Source organism: Hemitrygon akajei, chromosome 32, assembly GCF_048418815.1.
Source record: "Hemitrygon akajei chromosome 32, sHemAka1.3, whole genome shotgun sequence".
NCBI classification, from domain to species: Eukaryota; Metazoa; Chordata; class Chondrichthyes; order Myliobatiformes; family Dasyatidae; genus Hemitrygon; species Hemitrygon akajei.
Window position 1 is genome coordinate 15,378,960 of NC_133155.1, and position 17,067 is coordinate 15,396,026.

General features: G+C 40.0%; 1 protein-coding gene across 4 annotated transcripts in view; it reads right to left on the bottom strand.

Annotated features, from left to right (window-relative positions):
* The window catches only part of macf1a (microtubule actin crosslinking factor 1a), a 564,022-nt gene that overhangs the window by 291,359 nt on the left and 255,596 nt on the right, over positions 1-17,067 (bottom strand). For 3 of the 4 annotated variants that reach the window (XM_073034465.1, XM_073034464.1, XM_073034466.1), the window contains exons 3-4: positions 13,048-13,137; positions 1,717-1,794 (exon numbers count right to left, since the gene is read on the bottom strand). In XM_073034465.1, the coding sequence (XP_072890566.1) occupies positions 1,717-1,794; positions 13,048-13,137 (168 nt within the window). Of the gene's footprint in view, positions 1-1,716; positions 1,795-5,537; positions 5,634-13,047; positions 13,138-17,067 lie in introns of all 4 variants that reach the window. The other variant, XM_073034463.1, reaches the window with a different exon arrangement.

Sequence of the window (17,067 nt, forward strand, 5' to 3'; positions counted from 1 at the left end):
CCTGCTGCCCTGATGTCAAAGTACATCCCATTTACCTCAGTTCTTTAGGCTGTGTTTGGACTCAGGCAATGAAGAAATTTGGAGCTGAGCTAACTTGTTGAAATGCAAGCTGGTTATTGTCGGGCAACAGTTGCTTAAGACCACCCAGGAAGGTGTTGCTGTTGTAACTGTGCTGGAACAACTCGGCTAGACACAGTCGGTTCCGTGTAAAGAACTTTATTGCTGCCAGGTTGTTTTTTGGTAGTCAGGATACCACTCCCAAGCCCAAATGTATTAATACTAGTCAGATTTACTGGTACCAGTGTTTTATTTTCCCCCAGGTTAACGCTGAAGCGCATTCTAATGTTCCAGCAACTGTCTTTCTGACGAGTAAATGAAAATAGGATATATACCATGGATCCCCAAACTGGTGTCCATGGACCCCTTGCTTAATGGTATTGGTTCATGGCATAAAAAAAGGTTGCCAAGCTCTGACAGAGACACACAGCTGCTCTTAGTATCTTCCTGGGTGTGTGTACTTAAATCCAGACAGTTTAAGTAAGTTATGGAGGGAACACAAACTTTTTTTTAAATCAAATTATAATAACCCAAACTGACAGAGTTAAATCTGCTTTTAAAAAAATGAGCAAAATGATAAAATAATGCTGGGGGCATCCTGCAGAACATAAGTTACTCTGTTGTATTTGTCTGTTCAAGGTATGGGAAAGGATCTGGTAAAGGATCCATATAAGTAATTGTGGGATATTGATCAGTAACAATGAAGTACCAAATATGTTTTACTATTTCAGAGGACCTGTCCTGGGCCTGGTAAGTAAGTGCAATTAGGAAGAAAGCACAGCAGCACCTCTACTTCTTTAGGAGTTTGAGGAGAGTCGGCATGACATCTAAAACTTTAACAAACTTCCATAGCTGTGTTGGAGAGAGTACAATGACTGGCTGTATCACATGGAAACACCAATGAAAAACCCTACAAAAAGTAGTGGATATTTCCCAGCCCATATCCCTCCCAATCACTGAGCACATCTACATGAAACACTGTTGCAGGAAAGCAGCATCCATCATCAGGGGCCCCCACCACCCAGGACATGCTCGCTTCTCTTTGCTGCCATCAGGAGGAAAGTACAGGAGCCTCAGGACTCGTACCACCAGGCTCAGGAACAGTTACTATCCTTCAACCATCAGGCTTGTGAACCAACTTCACTAGCCCCATCACTGAAATGTTCCCACCAACTAATGGACTCACTTTCAAGTATTCTTCACCTCATGTTCTTGATAATTATCACTTATTTATTTATTTCATTGTTTTGCATTTGATAAAATTTGTTGTCTTCTGCACTCTGGTTGAATGCCCTCGTTAGGCAGTCTTTCATTGATTCTGCAATAGTTGTTATTCTAGAGATTTGTTTTGCATGCCCACAAGAAAATGAATCTCAAGGTTGTATTCGGTGACATAGATGCATTTTGATATTAAAATTCACTTTGAACTTTGAAGGAACGGCCAGGTGTCTAAATCAGATGTGACAGAATGAACCTTGGAAGTGCTGATGGAGAATTTGGTGATCTTCTTCTATTCACTGATAGACATATAATGGAGGGGTGTGAGCTGGAAGTAAAAATCTTACCATTTGTAAATTCCTATGGTGGAATTTGAATGTACATCAGGACTGATAGATAGTCCAGTTCCATAACTACTAAGAAACAGATACATTGGCCTACCTGCCGTTGCTTTAAATAGTCGAGTGCAATCTGTACATTTTGTAATCTGTGAAAACGCATGCGTCCTTTCTCACGAGGCTGACAAGAAAACAGAGAGATTAATGCAAATTTTAAACGAGTTACTTTGGGTTTGATTAACACAAAGCAGAATATTTCCTTGGTCAGCTTTATCAGCTTCCACTCACATTCAGGTTAATAAGTGTTTTTTTTTAAACAATAGTCATTGTGTTGAAGACAACATGACAAAATAGGTCACAATGTCAGTCTCTTGCTAACTTTAGAAATTCTCCAACAAGTTTAGCCTCAAGTTTTTAAGAGAGGGTGGGACAACATCAGAAGTGCACATTTAGCTCCTTAATGTTGATCGCTTGGCAGTTGTGTCAGTTTGAATATAAGATACACTCTTCCCTTCCTATGACATGTTTCTGATTTTACTTCGCATCTAGGCAGCAAGTAGATGGATATGATTTTCACACTGGAGCCCACTGCTGATATCCTCTTCATTCCCTCACTAGTTTCCAAATCAACCATAGTTTCCTTTCATACTGAAGCCTCAGCAGCTTTTCCGGTCAACCACATTTCCTGACAACCAAACGCAAACCCGACAACACATTCAGTGGAGGATACTACAAATTCTTAAATACTACTGTCATTTAGTTTGCAGATAAAATTTGTCCCAAGTATTTAAATACACATTTATTTTTGTAATATTAATTAGTGTTGTAAAGGAAGCCTCTTATCAATTTTCAACTTAAAGGATAGCAGTTGGAAAAAGAGGACATATATATATAGTTTTATGAAGAATAAACATACCCGTGTTTGGACATTTCTACGTTTTGTTATTTGATTGCGGAGGGGTGGACAGAATGCAAGTTTGCTGCTGCAATTCCCCACTTGTCTTGTGTGTGATCTCACTACAAGGGACTGGTGACTTGGTTACATTGCACCTTTGTAGCCCAATTTAATAAAGCGCAAAACAATGCTCGAGAAGGGGCAGCAGAAAATAACTTCCAAAATAAAGCGAAAGCATTGAAAATTGCAAAAATTCCATTGGATAAAATAGGTCCTTATTTCACATCCATCCTGTGATTTTTCCTACAGGAACTATGTCGAGGATTGATTAGCTCGTTGCAAAACCAAATTTAGTCTATGAAAGCTTTACATTTTTCATGTATGCCCCTTACCTATTTGCTCTAACCAGACTATTAACATATCTCCAGACTGAATTCCATTTGTCACTTCTGCGCCTGCCGACTAGTCTACTGATGATTTTCTGTAGCTACTGATCAGTGAAGATCGAAGGACAGGAGAAGTTTTAAAATAGTTCCATTGGACAATACTGCACACTAAGAATCTGGCATTTCACAATTTGCCCCTGCGAGATGAGGCAAAAATGATTTTCTAATTATGATGAGAAAAAAATGTGCAGATTACCAACCTGCATATTAATCTGGAATACGTGAAGACATTAAGACTGACTTGTAACCACTATTTTGCTGATGTAGATGTAATATATATAATTCAAAACATAGAAAAGTAAGCAGAATTGCATATTATATCACACACTGGAAATATTTCTTGCATGCCAACCTACCATTTCATTCCTCATTAACTATTTCTGGTATTGATAGTCAGGAGTTAACGTTCATTTTTAAAGAAAGATGTGCAATGTTAGTTTAGATATCAGCAAACAGTGGGTTAAAAGCATAATTGAAAACTGTGCCAAATTCCCAGGCAGCACGCAAACACTAACCTTTTCCCAATATTGCTGTTCCTTTCAGTTAGAGCAAAAGCACACAGCTGAAATGTCTGGTAAACTCCTCATCAAATGTTTCACTAACCAGGGTGCGTGCACATAATGGGAAATTATCTAAAAATGTATTTTTTAAGCAATGTAACTGGGCAGTGCTATTTTCTGTTCAATGAAAGCATTATTGCATCATTCAGCGCAATACTACTTTCTTTATTTAACAATACAGTGTGGAGTAGATCTGTCTGGCCCTTCGAGCCACTACAGTAACCCCGAACCCTGATTAACCCTAGTCTAACCACGAGACAATTTACAATCGCCAATTAACCTACCCAGTACATCTTTGGACTGTGCAAAGAAACAGGAGCACCCGGTGAAAATCCACGCATTCTGTGGGGAGGACGTATAGAGACACCTCATGGAGGATGCCAGAATTGAACTCCAGACTCTGAAGTCCCCAGGCTGTAAAAGCATCGCGTTGACCCCTACGTGACCATGGTTTTCTTTTCTACCTCTCGCCTTGGATTTTATTGATATTCAATTCATGCAAAATGGCGAAATCAACTTGACCTGAGGTCAATGCTCCCCATGTTACTTACCCCAGAGAGTATTTACCATGATTGAATCTCTTATTTAATTAACCCAAAATGCCCCAAACTATGATGAAGGAAGGAACACAATGAGGAAAAGATTAGAATTAGCTGTGCTGCTTTCATTCATATTATTGCCACAAGCAAGATACTGTATCAATAAAGAATAATCCACAGAAAACTAGTTGTACATTTGAGCCAACCCCATTTTCAATCTAGTCGCAATGCCAACTGCAATATTAGGAAAGCTGTGTGATTTCACACATTCTGTCACTCATCAGCAGCATCAGTCATCTGCGTTGGGTTCTGATACGTCAAATATTAAATCTATCAATGGCCTCTTTTTAAATGCTGTAGCTACGGTCTGGGCTGTGTGTAGTACAATGTATAATAAACAAGAGAAAATCTGCAGCTGCTGGAAATCCAGAGCAGCACACGCAAAATGCTGGAGGAACTCAGCAGGTCAGGCAGTGTCTCAGGAAAAGGCTAAACAGTCGACCTTTCGGCCGAGGCCCTTCATCAGGACTCAATGTATAATAACACAGCTGAGACATTACACATGGGATTCCAGCATCAGACTCCAAATTCAAAATATTAATTATGTCATAAATATTGATGCTTTGTTTTGAAGATATTGAATCGCTTTCAAACAATTTGGATTCTCATCCCTTGAAGCCAATTCCTGCAGAGCTACCATTCCACTCCCCACCTAGGTGAATCAGGACAGTGCACAGACTGATTATTTCCTCTCAGGAACAAAATGGTATATTTTCTCTCCCCGAGATGATAATTCGAACTGTGAATAAAAAGTCAATTGTTCCACTGATGAATCACTAACGAGAAACATGGCAAAACCCAGTTAAAACTTCCAAAATATATTCAGAAGTATAACTTAACTGCAAAATATATCCCAATAATGTCAGTATTTTATAAATATCTGTGTAATTGAGCTCTAGAACAGGGAGGGGCTACTGCAGAGAAGAAAGCTGCACAGAGTTGTAAACTTAGCTCCATCGTGGGCACTAGCCTCCGTAGTATCCAGGACATCTTCAAGGAGCGATGTCTCAAAAAAAATGGCATCATTAAGGACCCCCATCATCCAGGTCATGACTAGTTCTCATTGCTACCATCAGGGACGAGGTACAGAAGCCTGAAGGTATTCACTCAATAACTCAGAAACAGCTTTTCCCCTTTGCTATCCGATTTCAGAATGGCCATTGAACCCACAGACACTACCTCAATACTGCCTTATTTCTGTTTTTGCACTACTTATTTAATTCAACTACTTAATAAGTATACTTACTCTAATTCACTTTTTTTTCTATTATGTATTGCATTGTATGCTGCTGAAAAGGCAACAAATTTCACAAAGTATGCCGCTGAGATTAGCCCCGATACTGACTCACTCTCACTTTAAAGCAATGTGGATTACCTTGCAGTGATACAGTATTTATTGCATCGCCTCATGCTGTGGCACCTACCCCCTCAACATCATCCGCCTCCTCTGGACTGCGTTCAGAAACGCAGAATGGCGGTCTCGGCAAGCGCAAATTCTTCATGACAAATTGCTCCTTTGGCTAATCAGCATAAAACAAAAATGAAGAGAGTGGAGGAAGCAAAGGAAGGGTAAATGGGATAGCAAAGGATATACAAAATAAAATGAAGGAAGAATGAATTTTAAAAAAAACATCGGGCCCTCACCACTTCCTGGGTGTGAATAAAATCAACCGGCAAATTTTGCCCTCAACACATACTCAAAGTATACCGTGTTATTTTATAATACAAGGATTTCTTTGAAGTTGTAATGCACAACGAATGTCTCATTCTGGAAGCAGGCAAGCCTCTGCTGTAGGTGTTTTTGAAAAAATGATGTGAAAATAATACTTTTATACTGGCAATAGTTCATTGGAACACCATTTTGCTTTTTTCCAAGAAGCAAATATCATGAACGCTTGACAAATCATGAGAGAAAGGTTGAACATTTCAGTATATCCATGCACTAATAAGCTGCAATAAAAAAAAGCATTTTCATTCTATCAAGACATGTTATCTGGACTTCAACAAGAATATGAAGATGTATTTAACTTGCAATAATTCCCTTGTACCATCCTAATGAAAAATACTGTAGATCAAATCTTCATTAATAGAACAAATCACAGTTGGAAGGAAAGCAAAATGCATTACATGGGGTCTTTTATGAACTCAGGATATGCTTAATCACTTAAAAGTACAAAAAGTTTATTAGTAACCACATATTAATTTCTAATTTTATATTTTAGACAGAGATAGCACAATATAATAAACATTTGATTGGCTGTGAAGCATGTTGGAAAATCCTGATGTTGTAAAAGGCTATGTATAGACAGGAATGATGTTTCTTTCTTGTTGTAATGAATATAATTTATAGATACTGTTTTAATCATTGGTAGTTGTTTTCCAACAAACCAACAAGGGATCATGATGCTTCTGGAGACTTATCTTGTGCCACCATTTTGAACTTTTGCCACCAGTTTGGCTAATCTTCATAATGACTGGGTGCAGATTTGCTCTCAGCAAGCTTTTTATTTAGCCTCCAGCTTTGTCTGTCAAAATACAATCTTTATCGAAGATGCACCATAAAGTTTTGAGTGTTAGATAATGAAATGTGAAGGTTAAATTTACTACATTATTGGACTCTGCTGTCACACCTATTGCAACCCACACAAAATGCTGGAGGGACTCAGCAGGTCAGGCAGCAGCTATGGGAAAGAATAAACAGTTGACGTTTTGGGCTGAGTCCCTTCCTCAAGACTGAGAGGGAAGGGTTAAGTTGCCCAAGTTAAATGGTGGGAGGAGGGTAATAGACTAGCTGGAAGGCGATAGGTGAAGCCAGGTGGGTGGGAAAGGTCAAGGGCTGGAGAAGAAAGAATCTGGTAGGAGAGGAGAGTGGACTATAGGAGAAAGGGAAAGTAGAGGGGATGTAAGGTCAAGTAATAGGCAGCTGAGAATTTTGCTCACGGGAAGGAGAAATCAATATTCATACCATCAGGTTGGAGTATCCCAGATGGAATATAAGGTGTTGACCCTCTGCCCTGATGGTGGCACAAGGGAGGCCATGGATCAACACATTGGAATGGGATTTGGAATTAAAATGTTCGACCACTGGAATGTCCCACCTGAGGCGGATGGTGTGGAGATGCCTGAGAAGCGGTCCCCCAATTTACAGTGGGTCTCATCAATGCAAAGGTGGTCAAATCGGGAGCACCAGACACAATAAGACAGCCCTAGCAGATTCACAGTTGAAGTGTTGCCTCACCTGGAAGGACTATTTGGGGCACTGAACCGAGGTGAGGGAGGAGGTGTATGGGCAGGTGTAGCACTTAGGCCACTTGGTAGGGCAAGTGTCTGGATGGAGATTAGTGGGGAGGGGCAAAAGGACAAGAGAGTCGCAGAGGGAGTGATCCCTGTGGTGAGTGGAGGGCGTGGGGCAGTAAAGGTATATTTATTGGTAGGGTCCCTTTGGAGATTGTGGAGAAAAATGTGTTGGATCTGGAGGGTGATGGGGTGGTAGGTATATTGTTTGCAACACCCAGTTAAGCAATAAGAATCAAACACTGTTTTGTAGATGCTGAAAAAAATTGGAAAATAATTAACTCAGAAAACGTTGGATATATTCAGGTCGGCAGCATCTGTGGAAAGAAAAGAGGTAATATTTCAGGTCAAAGGCCCTTTGCTAGAAGGAGAAGAGAGGGTTTGGGAAGGAAGTTCCTGAATTTCATTCCCATTCAGATTCATTCTCTCTGGAGGAAGGGCAGAGAAGGCTCAATCGATTGATTACAGGTAAGAAAGAGTCACTATGAGTAAATGAAGAAAACTGACCCTTTGGTATTGAGAGGAATGAGAGTTATCGAATGAAAACATTTAAAGATCCTGGTGAGGCTTGATATAATGAATGGAACATCAAGTAGGGAAATATCAAACTTGATTTCATCATCTCAGAAAACTCCCATTCACAATTAAGATTAGAATCAATTTCTTCTGAGTTGTGAACGTTGGAATTCTCTAAAGTTATTCAATCTGGAATGTTAACGTATTTTAATTACCCCAAAACATGATTAAACTATCAATCATCATGAGTCTGAATCAGAACATTAAACCAGAATAATACCTGGATTTAAGAGGATTAAATTGTGAGAACAGGTTTTGTAAACTTGGATTGAATTTTGTTTGCAGTTTGATCTAATTTAAATTCTTGGAATGATAAAAATGTTTCATCAGATATATAGGAGCTATTTTGTTTGGTGGTGAAATCCACAACAAGTAAGCAATATCTTAAAATTAGAGCTAGGTCTTTTAAGACTAAGGTCATTCTAACCCCAGCTCCTCCCTCCAGTACAAATGACAGAAACTTGGAATTATATCCCTGCCCCTCCCAAATGGTTATAGATGCACTATCAATGGACTTGGAAGAAGCTGCAAAAGAAAATAAGATGCAACAAGATCTGAGGCACAGATAACAGAACATACTAAAGGAGCCAAATGGTTAATTCCTGTTTTTACCCAGATCAGTACATTACCCACATTTACGTTAAAATTGACTTTATTTATTACTGCCCACATGTTAGATGGAACTCTGTATTAGATGGGAACTTCAGTTCTGAATGTTATTTGCTTGCTTTTATTCCTTGCCCAATCTTTTTCCCCTGCACACGCGAGTTTGACGGACTTTTGTTGATCGGTTCTATTGGGTTACTTTGTTTTGTGGCTGCCAGTAAGGAGACAAATCTCAAGGTTGTACTTTGAACTTTGACTCATAGAAACTCATGGGACAGGAGGATTTAGGTTTGTCCTGCTTCCCAGTTCACGTTCAAGTTTATTGTCATTCAACCATACACGTGTGCGCAGCTAAACAGAACAACGTTCCTCCGGGGCCAAGGTGCAAGTACACGGTGTATACAGTCACACACTGCACATGCACCTTCATCCATGCATCTTTTAAACGGAGCAAATAATAAACTCAGCTGGTCAATCAGCATCTGTGGGGGCAGAGGGATGATCAATGTGTCCTAAGACCCTGCATCAGAACTCCCTTTGAAATGGGATGAGCAACTCTGCTTTCATCGCCATCACAGAACTCCACAAGTAGGTGAAGAAAAGTATCTCCTCAACCCTCTAATCTTTCCAATCAACTTAAATCTATCCTTAGTCATCATCACTGACCCTTCCTGTTCACTATCTGATCAAAATTTCACAATGAAATCTTCCCTTTGTTTCAAAGAAAACTAATATTCAATCTGCTTTCATAACTATTATTATCCAAACCCACTGATATCCTTGGAGATATCCTCTGCACACTCTCTAATGCTATCACATCCTTCCACAGAACAATGGCCATGATAGCACTGTTCCCCAGCAACAGTCTAACGGGAGCTCTAGCAAGACCTCCTGGCTTTTGTATGCCATTTTTCAGTCAATAATTATCCCTCATGTGTTCACTAAGTCACAATCGATCCTGCTTCCTCCATGAACCTTCTTTTCCTCTGTTGCTTTACTATTTTATTTTGTTCCTTTGCTTTAGCTTTATCTCTCTTGTACTGCTACGTTACAGGTCACAGCCGGACTCTGCCAAATGCTTTGTTAAATCCTGTGCAGATTTTAAAAAATAAACATTATTGATTCTATTACATCCTCAAAAATTAAACTGTTGGTCAAATAAGATCTTCTCTCAAAAAGTACAAGCTGATGGTACTCAAGTGTCACTTTAATGGTGAGTTCCCCAACGTGAGGGCTATAGATACGAGTAAATGCAAGCAGGCTTTTTCCGCTGAGGTTGGGTGGGACAACAACCAGAGGTCATGGGTTAAGAGTGAAAGATGAAAAGTTTAGGGGGAACTTAAAGGGAAACTTCTTCACTCAGAGGGTGGTGAGAGTGTGAAATGAGCTGCCAGCACAAGTGATGCACGTGAGCTCGATTTCAACATTTGAGAGGAGTTGGGATAGGTATATGGATGATAGGGGTATGGAGGGCTATGGTCCCGGTGCAGATCAATAGGACTAGGCAGTAGTTTAAATGGTTCAGCATGGACTAGATGGGCCAAAGGGCCTGCTTCTGTGCTGTACTTTTCTATGACTCTTAGCCTGACTGCCCTGTAGTTATTTGGTCCATCATGTTCTTCCTTTTACAAATAGCAATACTTTCTTGGTTATTTTCCAGTACTCTATCACAAAACATACATTGAAAGTGCATAGACAATTTCATCCCTTGCTTCTTTTAAGATCTGCATCTTTTTTTGGCTAGCTCTCACGATTAATCCAGCTTTATAGATACTGGACCCCTTAAAATGTTTTCTATCCATACACACCATTTCTTACTCTCTAATAATGATATCCAAATTAATCCTTCCTTCCATGAAAACAGAAACAATATACTCACTTGGAACAACAACCTTGACACAACAGGCTATTTCTATTATTTCAGAAATACAAGGTTTCAACCCTACAGTTTCCATCCTTTCATGTATTTCGAAAGAAATTGATGGAACCCATTCTTGAGATAAAATTGAACAGCCCTACACTTTGTATGAATGTACCCTACCAATATTTTTCATGCACAGTTTATTTCTAAGTCCATCCCTACATTTGTATAGTCCTACATTTCTGCTGTGTTGAGCTCCCAGTTGCCTCATTTTTACTCCTCTTAATCTTATGTAACGCACTGTAAGGTTTCATTGCTAATGTAACAGACTTTTTTTGTAATGTTCACTGCTGAAGTAACGGTTTCTCTGTAGCAGCACTGTTTGGGTTATGGCTGGAGATAACAGGACTGTGGATGCATGCTAGCCAATTGCCTTGTCTTGTCAATCTTGAAGCAGTTGTTTCACGGGCTTTTGCCAGAGAGAGAGAGGGAGAGAGAGAGAGAGATGAAGAGAGAGAGAGAGATGAAGAGAGAAGACACAAATGGAGAGATTTGGTAGACTGCCGGACGGGGTGAACTCAGGGCGAGGGTCGGAAGGGCAGCGACGATCAGAGGAGGTCTATGGGGACCGATTGGCCTTTGTGCACAGACTGTTTAATATGATTTGGGCCCTTTTTCTTTTATATTTTGTTTCTCTGCTAACCATATAGTCAAAGTAAGGGCTAATAAAGCTTAATCATTTAATCGCATATTGTGTACTGTTTGTTATTTCGGGGTACTGATTTGTAACAGGGGACACATTGCACAGCATCCACCTAAACGAGATTTCTTAAGCTTGGCCTGGCAGGAGGTCATCACCCTACTACTACGTCGACTCAGGCCTATGTTTTCAATATCATCCCCTATATTGAAAACATAGCTGATCCCCGTTATTTATTGATTGATTGAAATACAGCATAGAATAGATCCTTCAAACCACGCAGCCCAGCAATCCACCAGTTTAATCCTAGCCTAATCACGGGACAATTTACATCAACCAATTGACACACCTACGGTGGGAGGAAACCATTGCACTCTGAAGAAATCCATTCGGCCATGGAGACAATGTACAAACTCCTTACAGGCAGTGGCGGGAATCCTCGCTGAATACACTTCACTGCCCTAATACTGATGTGCCTTCAAACATCTGTTCCCCATCCACTTGCACTGAAACTGGATTTATCTGAATTTAGAATTTTTTATTTGGAGTCCATCTTTGTTCTTTCCCCTCAAGCAACCTGTCTCAAGGTGGACATGGCAAAAGTGATGATCGTGGACTTCCAGAAGGCACAGGCTGACCACTCTCCATTGCACATGAATGGCTCTGTTGTGGAGAGGATGAAGAGCATAAAGTTCCTTTGTGGATGATCTAATCTAGATCGACAACACTCCTCATTGATCAAGAAGGAGATGGATGTCTTCAAGGCCCCCTGCCCCTATTCTAACAACTTTCTGCAGGAGCACCATCGAGAATGCCCTGACTGAAGCTGCAAGACAGGGGGCCGAAAGACCCTAGACAGGAATGTAAAAACCACCGAGAGGATCACCCAGGTCTCCTCCTGACCCTCCCCACTTGTGACATTTATCAGGAAAGTTGGAGGCAAAGGGCCCAGAAGATTGTCGATGGCCCCTCTCACCCATCCCACAATCTCTTTGACCCACCACCATCAGGCAGGCGGTACAGAAGCATCAGGACTTGGACTACCAGACTGGGTAACAGCTTCTTCTCTCAGGTTGTGAGACCACTGAATACCCCGCCACCACCGAGGCCGCGTCACTAGGACAGTGAACTGTTTACTTGTGCTGCACACAACATGCATCATGCATTATATTTTATTATCATGTTTACGGTAATATTTATTTTATGTGCTGTGTGTGATATGTTTTGCCAGTGGACCGTGGTCTGGAGGAACTTTGTTTCATTTGGTTGTATGCATACGTACAGTCAGATGACAAAAAAACTTGGAACTTGAACTTGAAAAGGTTGAACTGATTTTTTTTTGTGGAGTACCACTTCTCGTCCACTAGATGTCACCACTGTGTGTTACAAATTATATCCTGTTCAAGGTTTCAAGGGAACACTACAATTTTCTAAAATTACACTGGAATTATCCAGGTGGTCTACTTTCACTCCCTTGCCAGTATCCAGTCCAAACTAACATTGGACTGAAAATCTGAAAACCATTAAACCATTGAGACAGTTTTCAAGCACCTAAACCAACTGAAAACAAAAGCAATTAAAAATAACTGCTAGAGAAAGTAGTGTTAAATATGACATGAGGTAACGCTTGTTAAGACAATTCCTTTAACAGCAGTGTACAAAATACAGATCTCCTGTTGAATGTAATTTTTTTTAACTACTGGAGAAAGATGGTCTTCACGAGTGCAGTTTCTCATTAACCAGATTACAAGGCAATCAGACGGCTTCAGCATAATTATTTTAATACTTATTGTACAAAGTTGGTATGTTGTAAAATTGTTGAGCAATTTTTTAAAATTAAAGTTCATATGAAGAAATGTGCAATGTATTCCATTGAAATTATAAAATGAGTACTCACTAGAGTCACCCCAGAGAGGACTTCCAGGAGGGAGATCAAGTTATGTCCATCTCTTAGATCTTCATAAAGATCATTTATATGTTTCCGTACCTAAAAGAAAGGAAATAGTAAATCAGTTTTATAGAATAACAATTGAAGCTTTCACAGAATTCAATTACTCAAATGACTTATTTTCCCAGTATTTTTGAAACTGCAAATGAACATATGGTTCAACAAATGCCAGCTCTCCAACAGCCAGCAGAATTTCCAAATGGAAAAACTGCACAGGGATAATTATTCTATCCTAACATGAGACTCCGTTTCATCTACTTCTACAATTTCTGTGCATCCACATGTGAGCAGTAACAGCAAGGTTAATGGGTAACCTTGGTCTCTACCAAAGGAGGTGTAAGGTGCTCCTTCTCTCCGCTAGCCTGCAAGTCACCCTTGGGCAAGGTGTAGCACCTGCTTAACCCCTGATCAGGCTCACGTGAAGCCATGGGAACAGGAGATGGATGGCCGTTTGAGCAGCCGGTGCAGATCACAAGTCCTGGTTATGTGACCACTGACGCCAGGTGAACAATATCTGAAGAGTATGGCTGGGGTCACCCATCTTGTAAAGACACTGCCCACAAGAAGGTAGTAGCAAACCAGTTCTCCAAAAAAAAAATTGCCAAGAACAATCATGGTCATCAAAGACCATAATCGCCTGCACGGCACAAAACAAACAAACAAATGGGTAATGGTAAGAATCAACAGGTTTTACCAATTTTCTCCTAAGATTAAACTAAATCCTCTGCTTTCTACCATTCTTGCTGAGATCAGCCACCCGCAGACAACCTTTATACATTTTCAATTATCTTTTTTATATATATAAGCCTGCTTCAGTGTAGAAAATTACAGAAGCCCTTTTTTAAAAAAACTCAGTGGACACATTCAGTGAATACTGAAATTAATCAGCTGGTCATTTAACTACAAAATGTGGATCCAAGCAGAAGTGTGATTAAGTATCTGATGTGTATTTAATATTTGAATAATACTGTAAGTATATTGTTTGATTAAGTATTGCTTGTTGTTTACATAATTCATGGTTATATGTAAAAGTATGTGAATGGCATACGTTATGACGTCACCACGTCATAAAGTGTGCGCCTCACTAAAGTAAGACGAAGTAGACATGCATTTCCTGGTTCCCGCATTTTTCTTTCAATTAGCTTCATGTCTTGGAGTTACAAAACATAGAAGTATTCCTGCAAGAAATTTCAACTGTGAACTCATGCAGAGTTAAGTCAGACTGACGTGCCATAAATTGTAATTGTTGTGTTACTTAAAGACACATCAACAATTTACCATTGAAAAAAAAACCACTTCAGTTGGCAATGTCACAAACAAGGAAAAATCTTTCTTTGGAATCCAAGCTAAAGTTACTGTAATATTAGTGCAAATATGAAAACAAAAATACCTGCAGTAGTTACACAAAGCTAACATTTAATCTAGCAACTAAATCTACATTAAGGTGCGTAATACTTTAACAGGGGTTACACACTTTAGCTTAAAATATTCCAGTACTCTTTATGATCACAAGGCTATACAGGTTCTATCATAGTTCAAGCTAATTTAATACATCCTCCGTCATGATCAAAATCCAAATAACACTCAACAGTTCTCGATACATCCTTAAATATTTTAGATTTTTCATTATCTAGAGAAAAGTAGGCCTGAAAATTGAAAAATAAATCATTTGCCGAAGTCGATTCAGTTTGTCGAGATATTGTTTTAGGTCAGGGAGGATCCAAAGAGTATTAAGCCCGAGTGGAAAACACTAAATATCATTGTTATGGAAATTTCACTGAATAGTTCTCAGATGACTCAAGTCAAGAGATGACAGTAATACGATAACTGTACACAACAGTCATCATTCCACCAACCTCTCAGTTTATTTCAGAAGTCCTTGAAAGCATATCCCAAACAGACAAAGGAGATTTATTCCAGTAAAGGTCACATTCAAGCACAAGCTTCTCCAATTCCACAGCAGCGCAGAATCTTAGAGAGATTTCAGCCTACTGAAACTTCATCGCAGGAGTATAACAAACAAGCCAAGCTTTTGTTTTTGCACAGATTCAAACTATCAGGTTCATGTGAACTGTAACCATCCAAGATGATCAATGACTGAAGTTCTTAATAAAATGAAGCACAGACAGGAATAGGTCAATACAACTATTGTCTTTCATGCTTCTAATCTGCAAATCAATCTACCTCCTATTTTCTGAATCCAGTTATAATTCATCCAGAATGGCAACCCTGTTCTTTAATGAATCATCTCATTGAATCTTATCCTTTCATTTCATTTATTTATTTATTTATTGAGATCCAACCCTTCCAGCCAGGCTGCTCAGCAATCCCGATTTAATCTGAGCCTAATCACGAGACAATTTACAATCACCAATTAACCTACCAACCAGTACATTTTTGGACTGTGGGAGGAAACCCACGTGGTCAGAAGAATGTACAAACTCCTTATAGGCAGCGACGGGAAATGAACCTGGGTCACTGAGACTTTAAAGTGTTGTGCTAACCACTACACTACTGTGCCACCCCACGATAGCAGTTTATAAACTTGAATGCAAGATGAATGGGTAAACAAGCCGGGTTTATCAAATTGTAGAGCTTAAATATATTTTGCCAGGTATGGATATTACCTGAATTGTCCTTGTCTTTAGAAAGAAAATAAGCATTGTGGAGTCAAGTTCCTTGAAATATGGTTTCCACTTGAATATGAAACTCAGTGATTGGATGCATGCAGGAATTTGCTTGCAGTGAAGTCTTGTTCTGGTACTCTGCACTGTGAGATGATTTTATAGAAGCTTGGAAAGTGATCCCAAATCTATGGGATGCACATCCTTCCCCATCTGGAAGCTCCAGGATGTCCTGGACAACCACAGGAAGTATTACCAGCTGGAGAAGATCAAGCTCCACGTTTGACCTAAAGCCAGAGTTGATGTCACTATTGTCCATCTGCAAGGTTTATGGACAGAAGTTCAGTTTCGAAGTTGAGGTCTGGCCAAATGTTGAAGTAATTTAGTAGAATATGTACCAAAAACAGCTATGTGGGGCAGGCAATGTGATTCACATACCAAACACCCGATTCTAGATGCAGATACTCTCTTCCAAGCTCTGTTTCAAGGAAGATTGGGACATTGTTTTCAGTTATGGTCACCCTGCGATGGAAAAGATGCCACTGAGCTGGAAAAAGAGCAGAGATCTATAAGGATGTTTCTGGGACTTGAGGGACTTGGCTTTGGAGGGAGGTTGAGAAGGTTGGGACTTCTTTTATCAGAGCGTAGGAGAATGAGAAATGATCTTACAGAGCTGTATAAAATTATGAGGAAGATAGAGAAGGTGAATCTTCACAGTCTTTCTCCCAGGGATGAGCAATCGAGAATCAGGATGGGGGGAGGGATTTAATACGAACCTGAGGGGAATTGTTTTCACCCAGAAGATGGTCAGGATATTAAATGAGCTAACAGAAGAAGTGGTTGAGACAGGTACCTTATCAACATTTAGAAGATACCTGCAGAGGTACACGTCTAGGGAAGGTTTAGCAGGACAAGGGCCAGACTGGAATCTTGGTTGTTCTGGGCCAGTTGGGTCAAAGGGTCTGTTTCCACGATGTCTGACTTAATGATCTTAAAATGGATGTGGAAGGCACGATCATTAGGTTTGCAGTTGACACGAAGATTGGTCGAGTTGTTGATAGTAGGAAGGGTTGTCGCAGGCTTCAGGGCAGGGGTTCCCAGTCTGGGGTCGGCAGACCCTTTGGTTTAAGGTAGGGGTCCGTGGCATTAAAAAAGGTTGGGCACCCCTGCTTCAGGGTATTAGTGATGTGTGGGTGGAATGGATTGAGATATGGAAGATGGGCTTTAATTCTGATAAATGTGTGCTGGTGCATTTCCAAAGTACCAATGAGGTTAGCACTTACATCATGAATGGTAGGGTCTGTGGGACACTGCTTTTCATTAATTGGAACATTGATTACAAGAG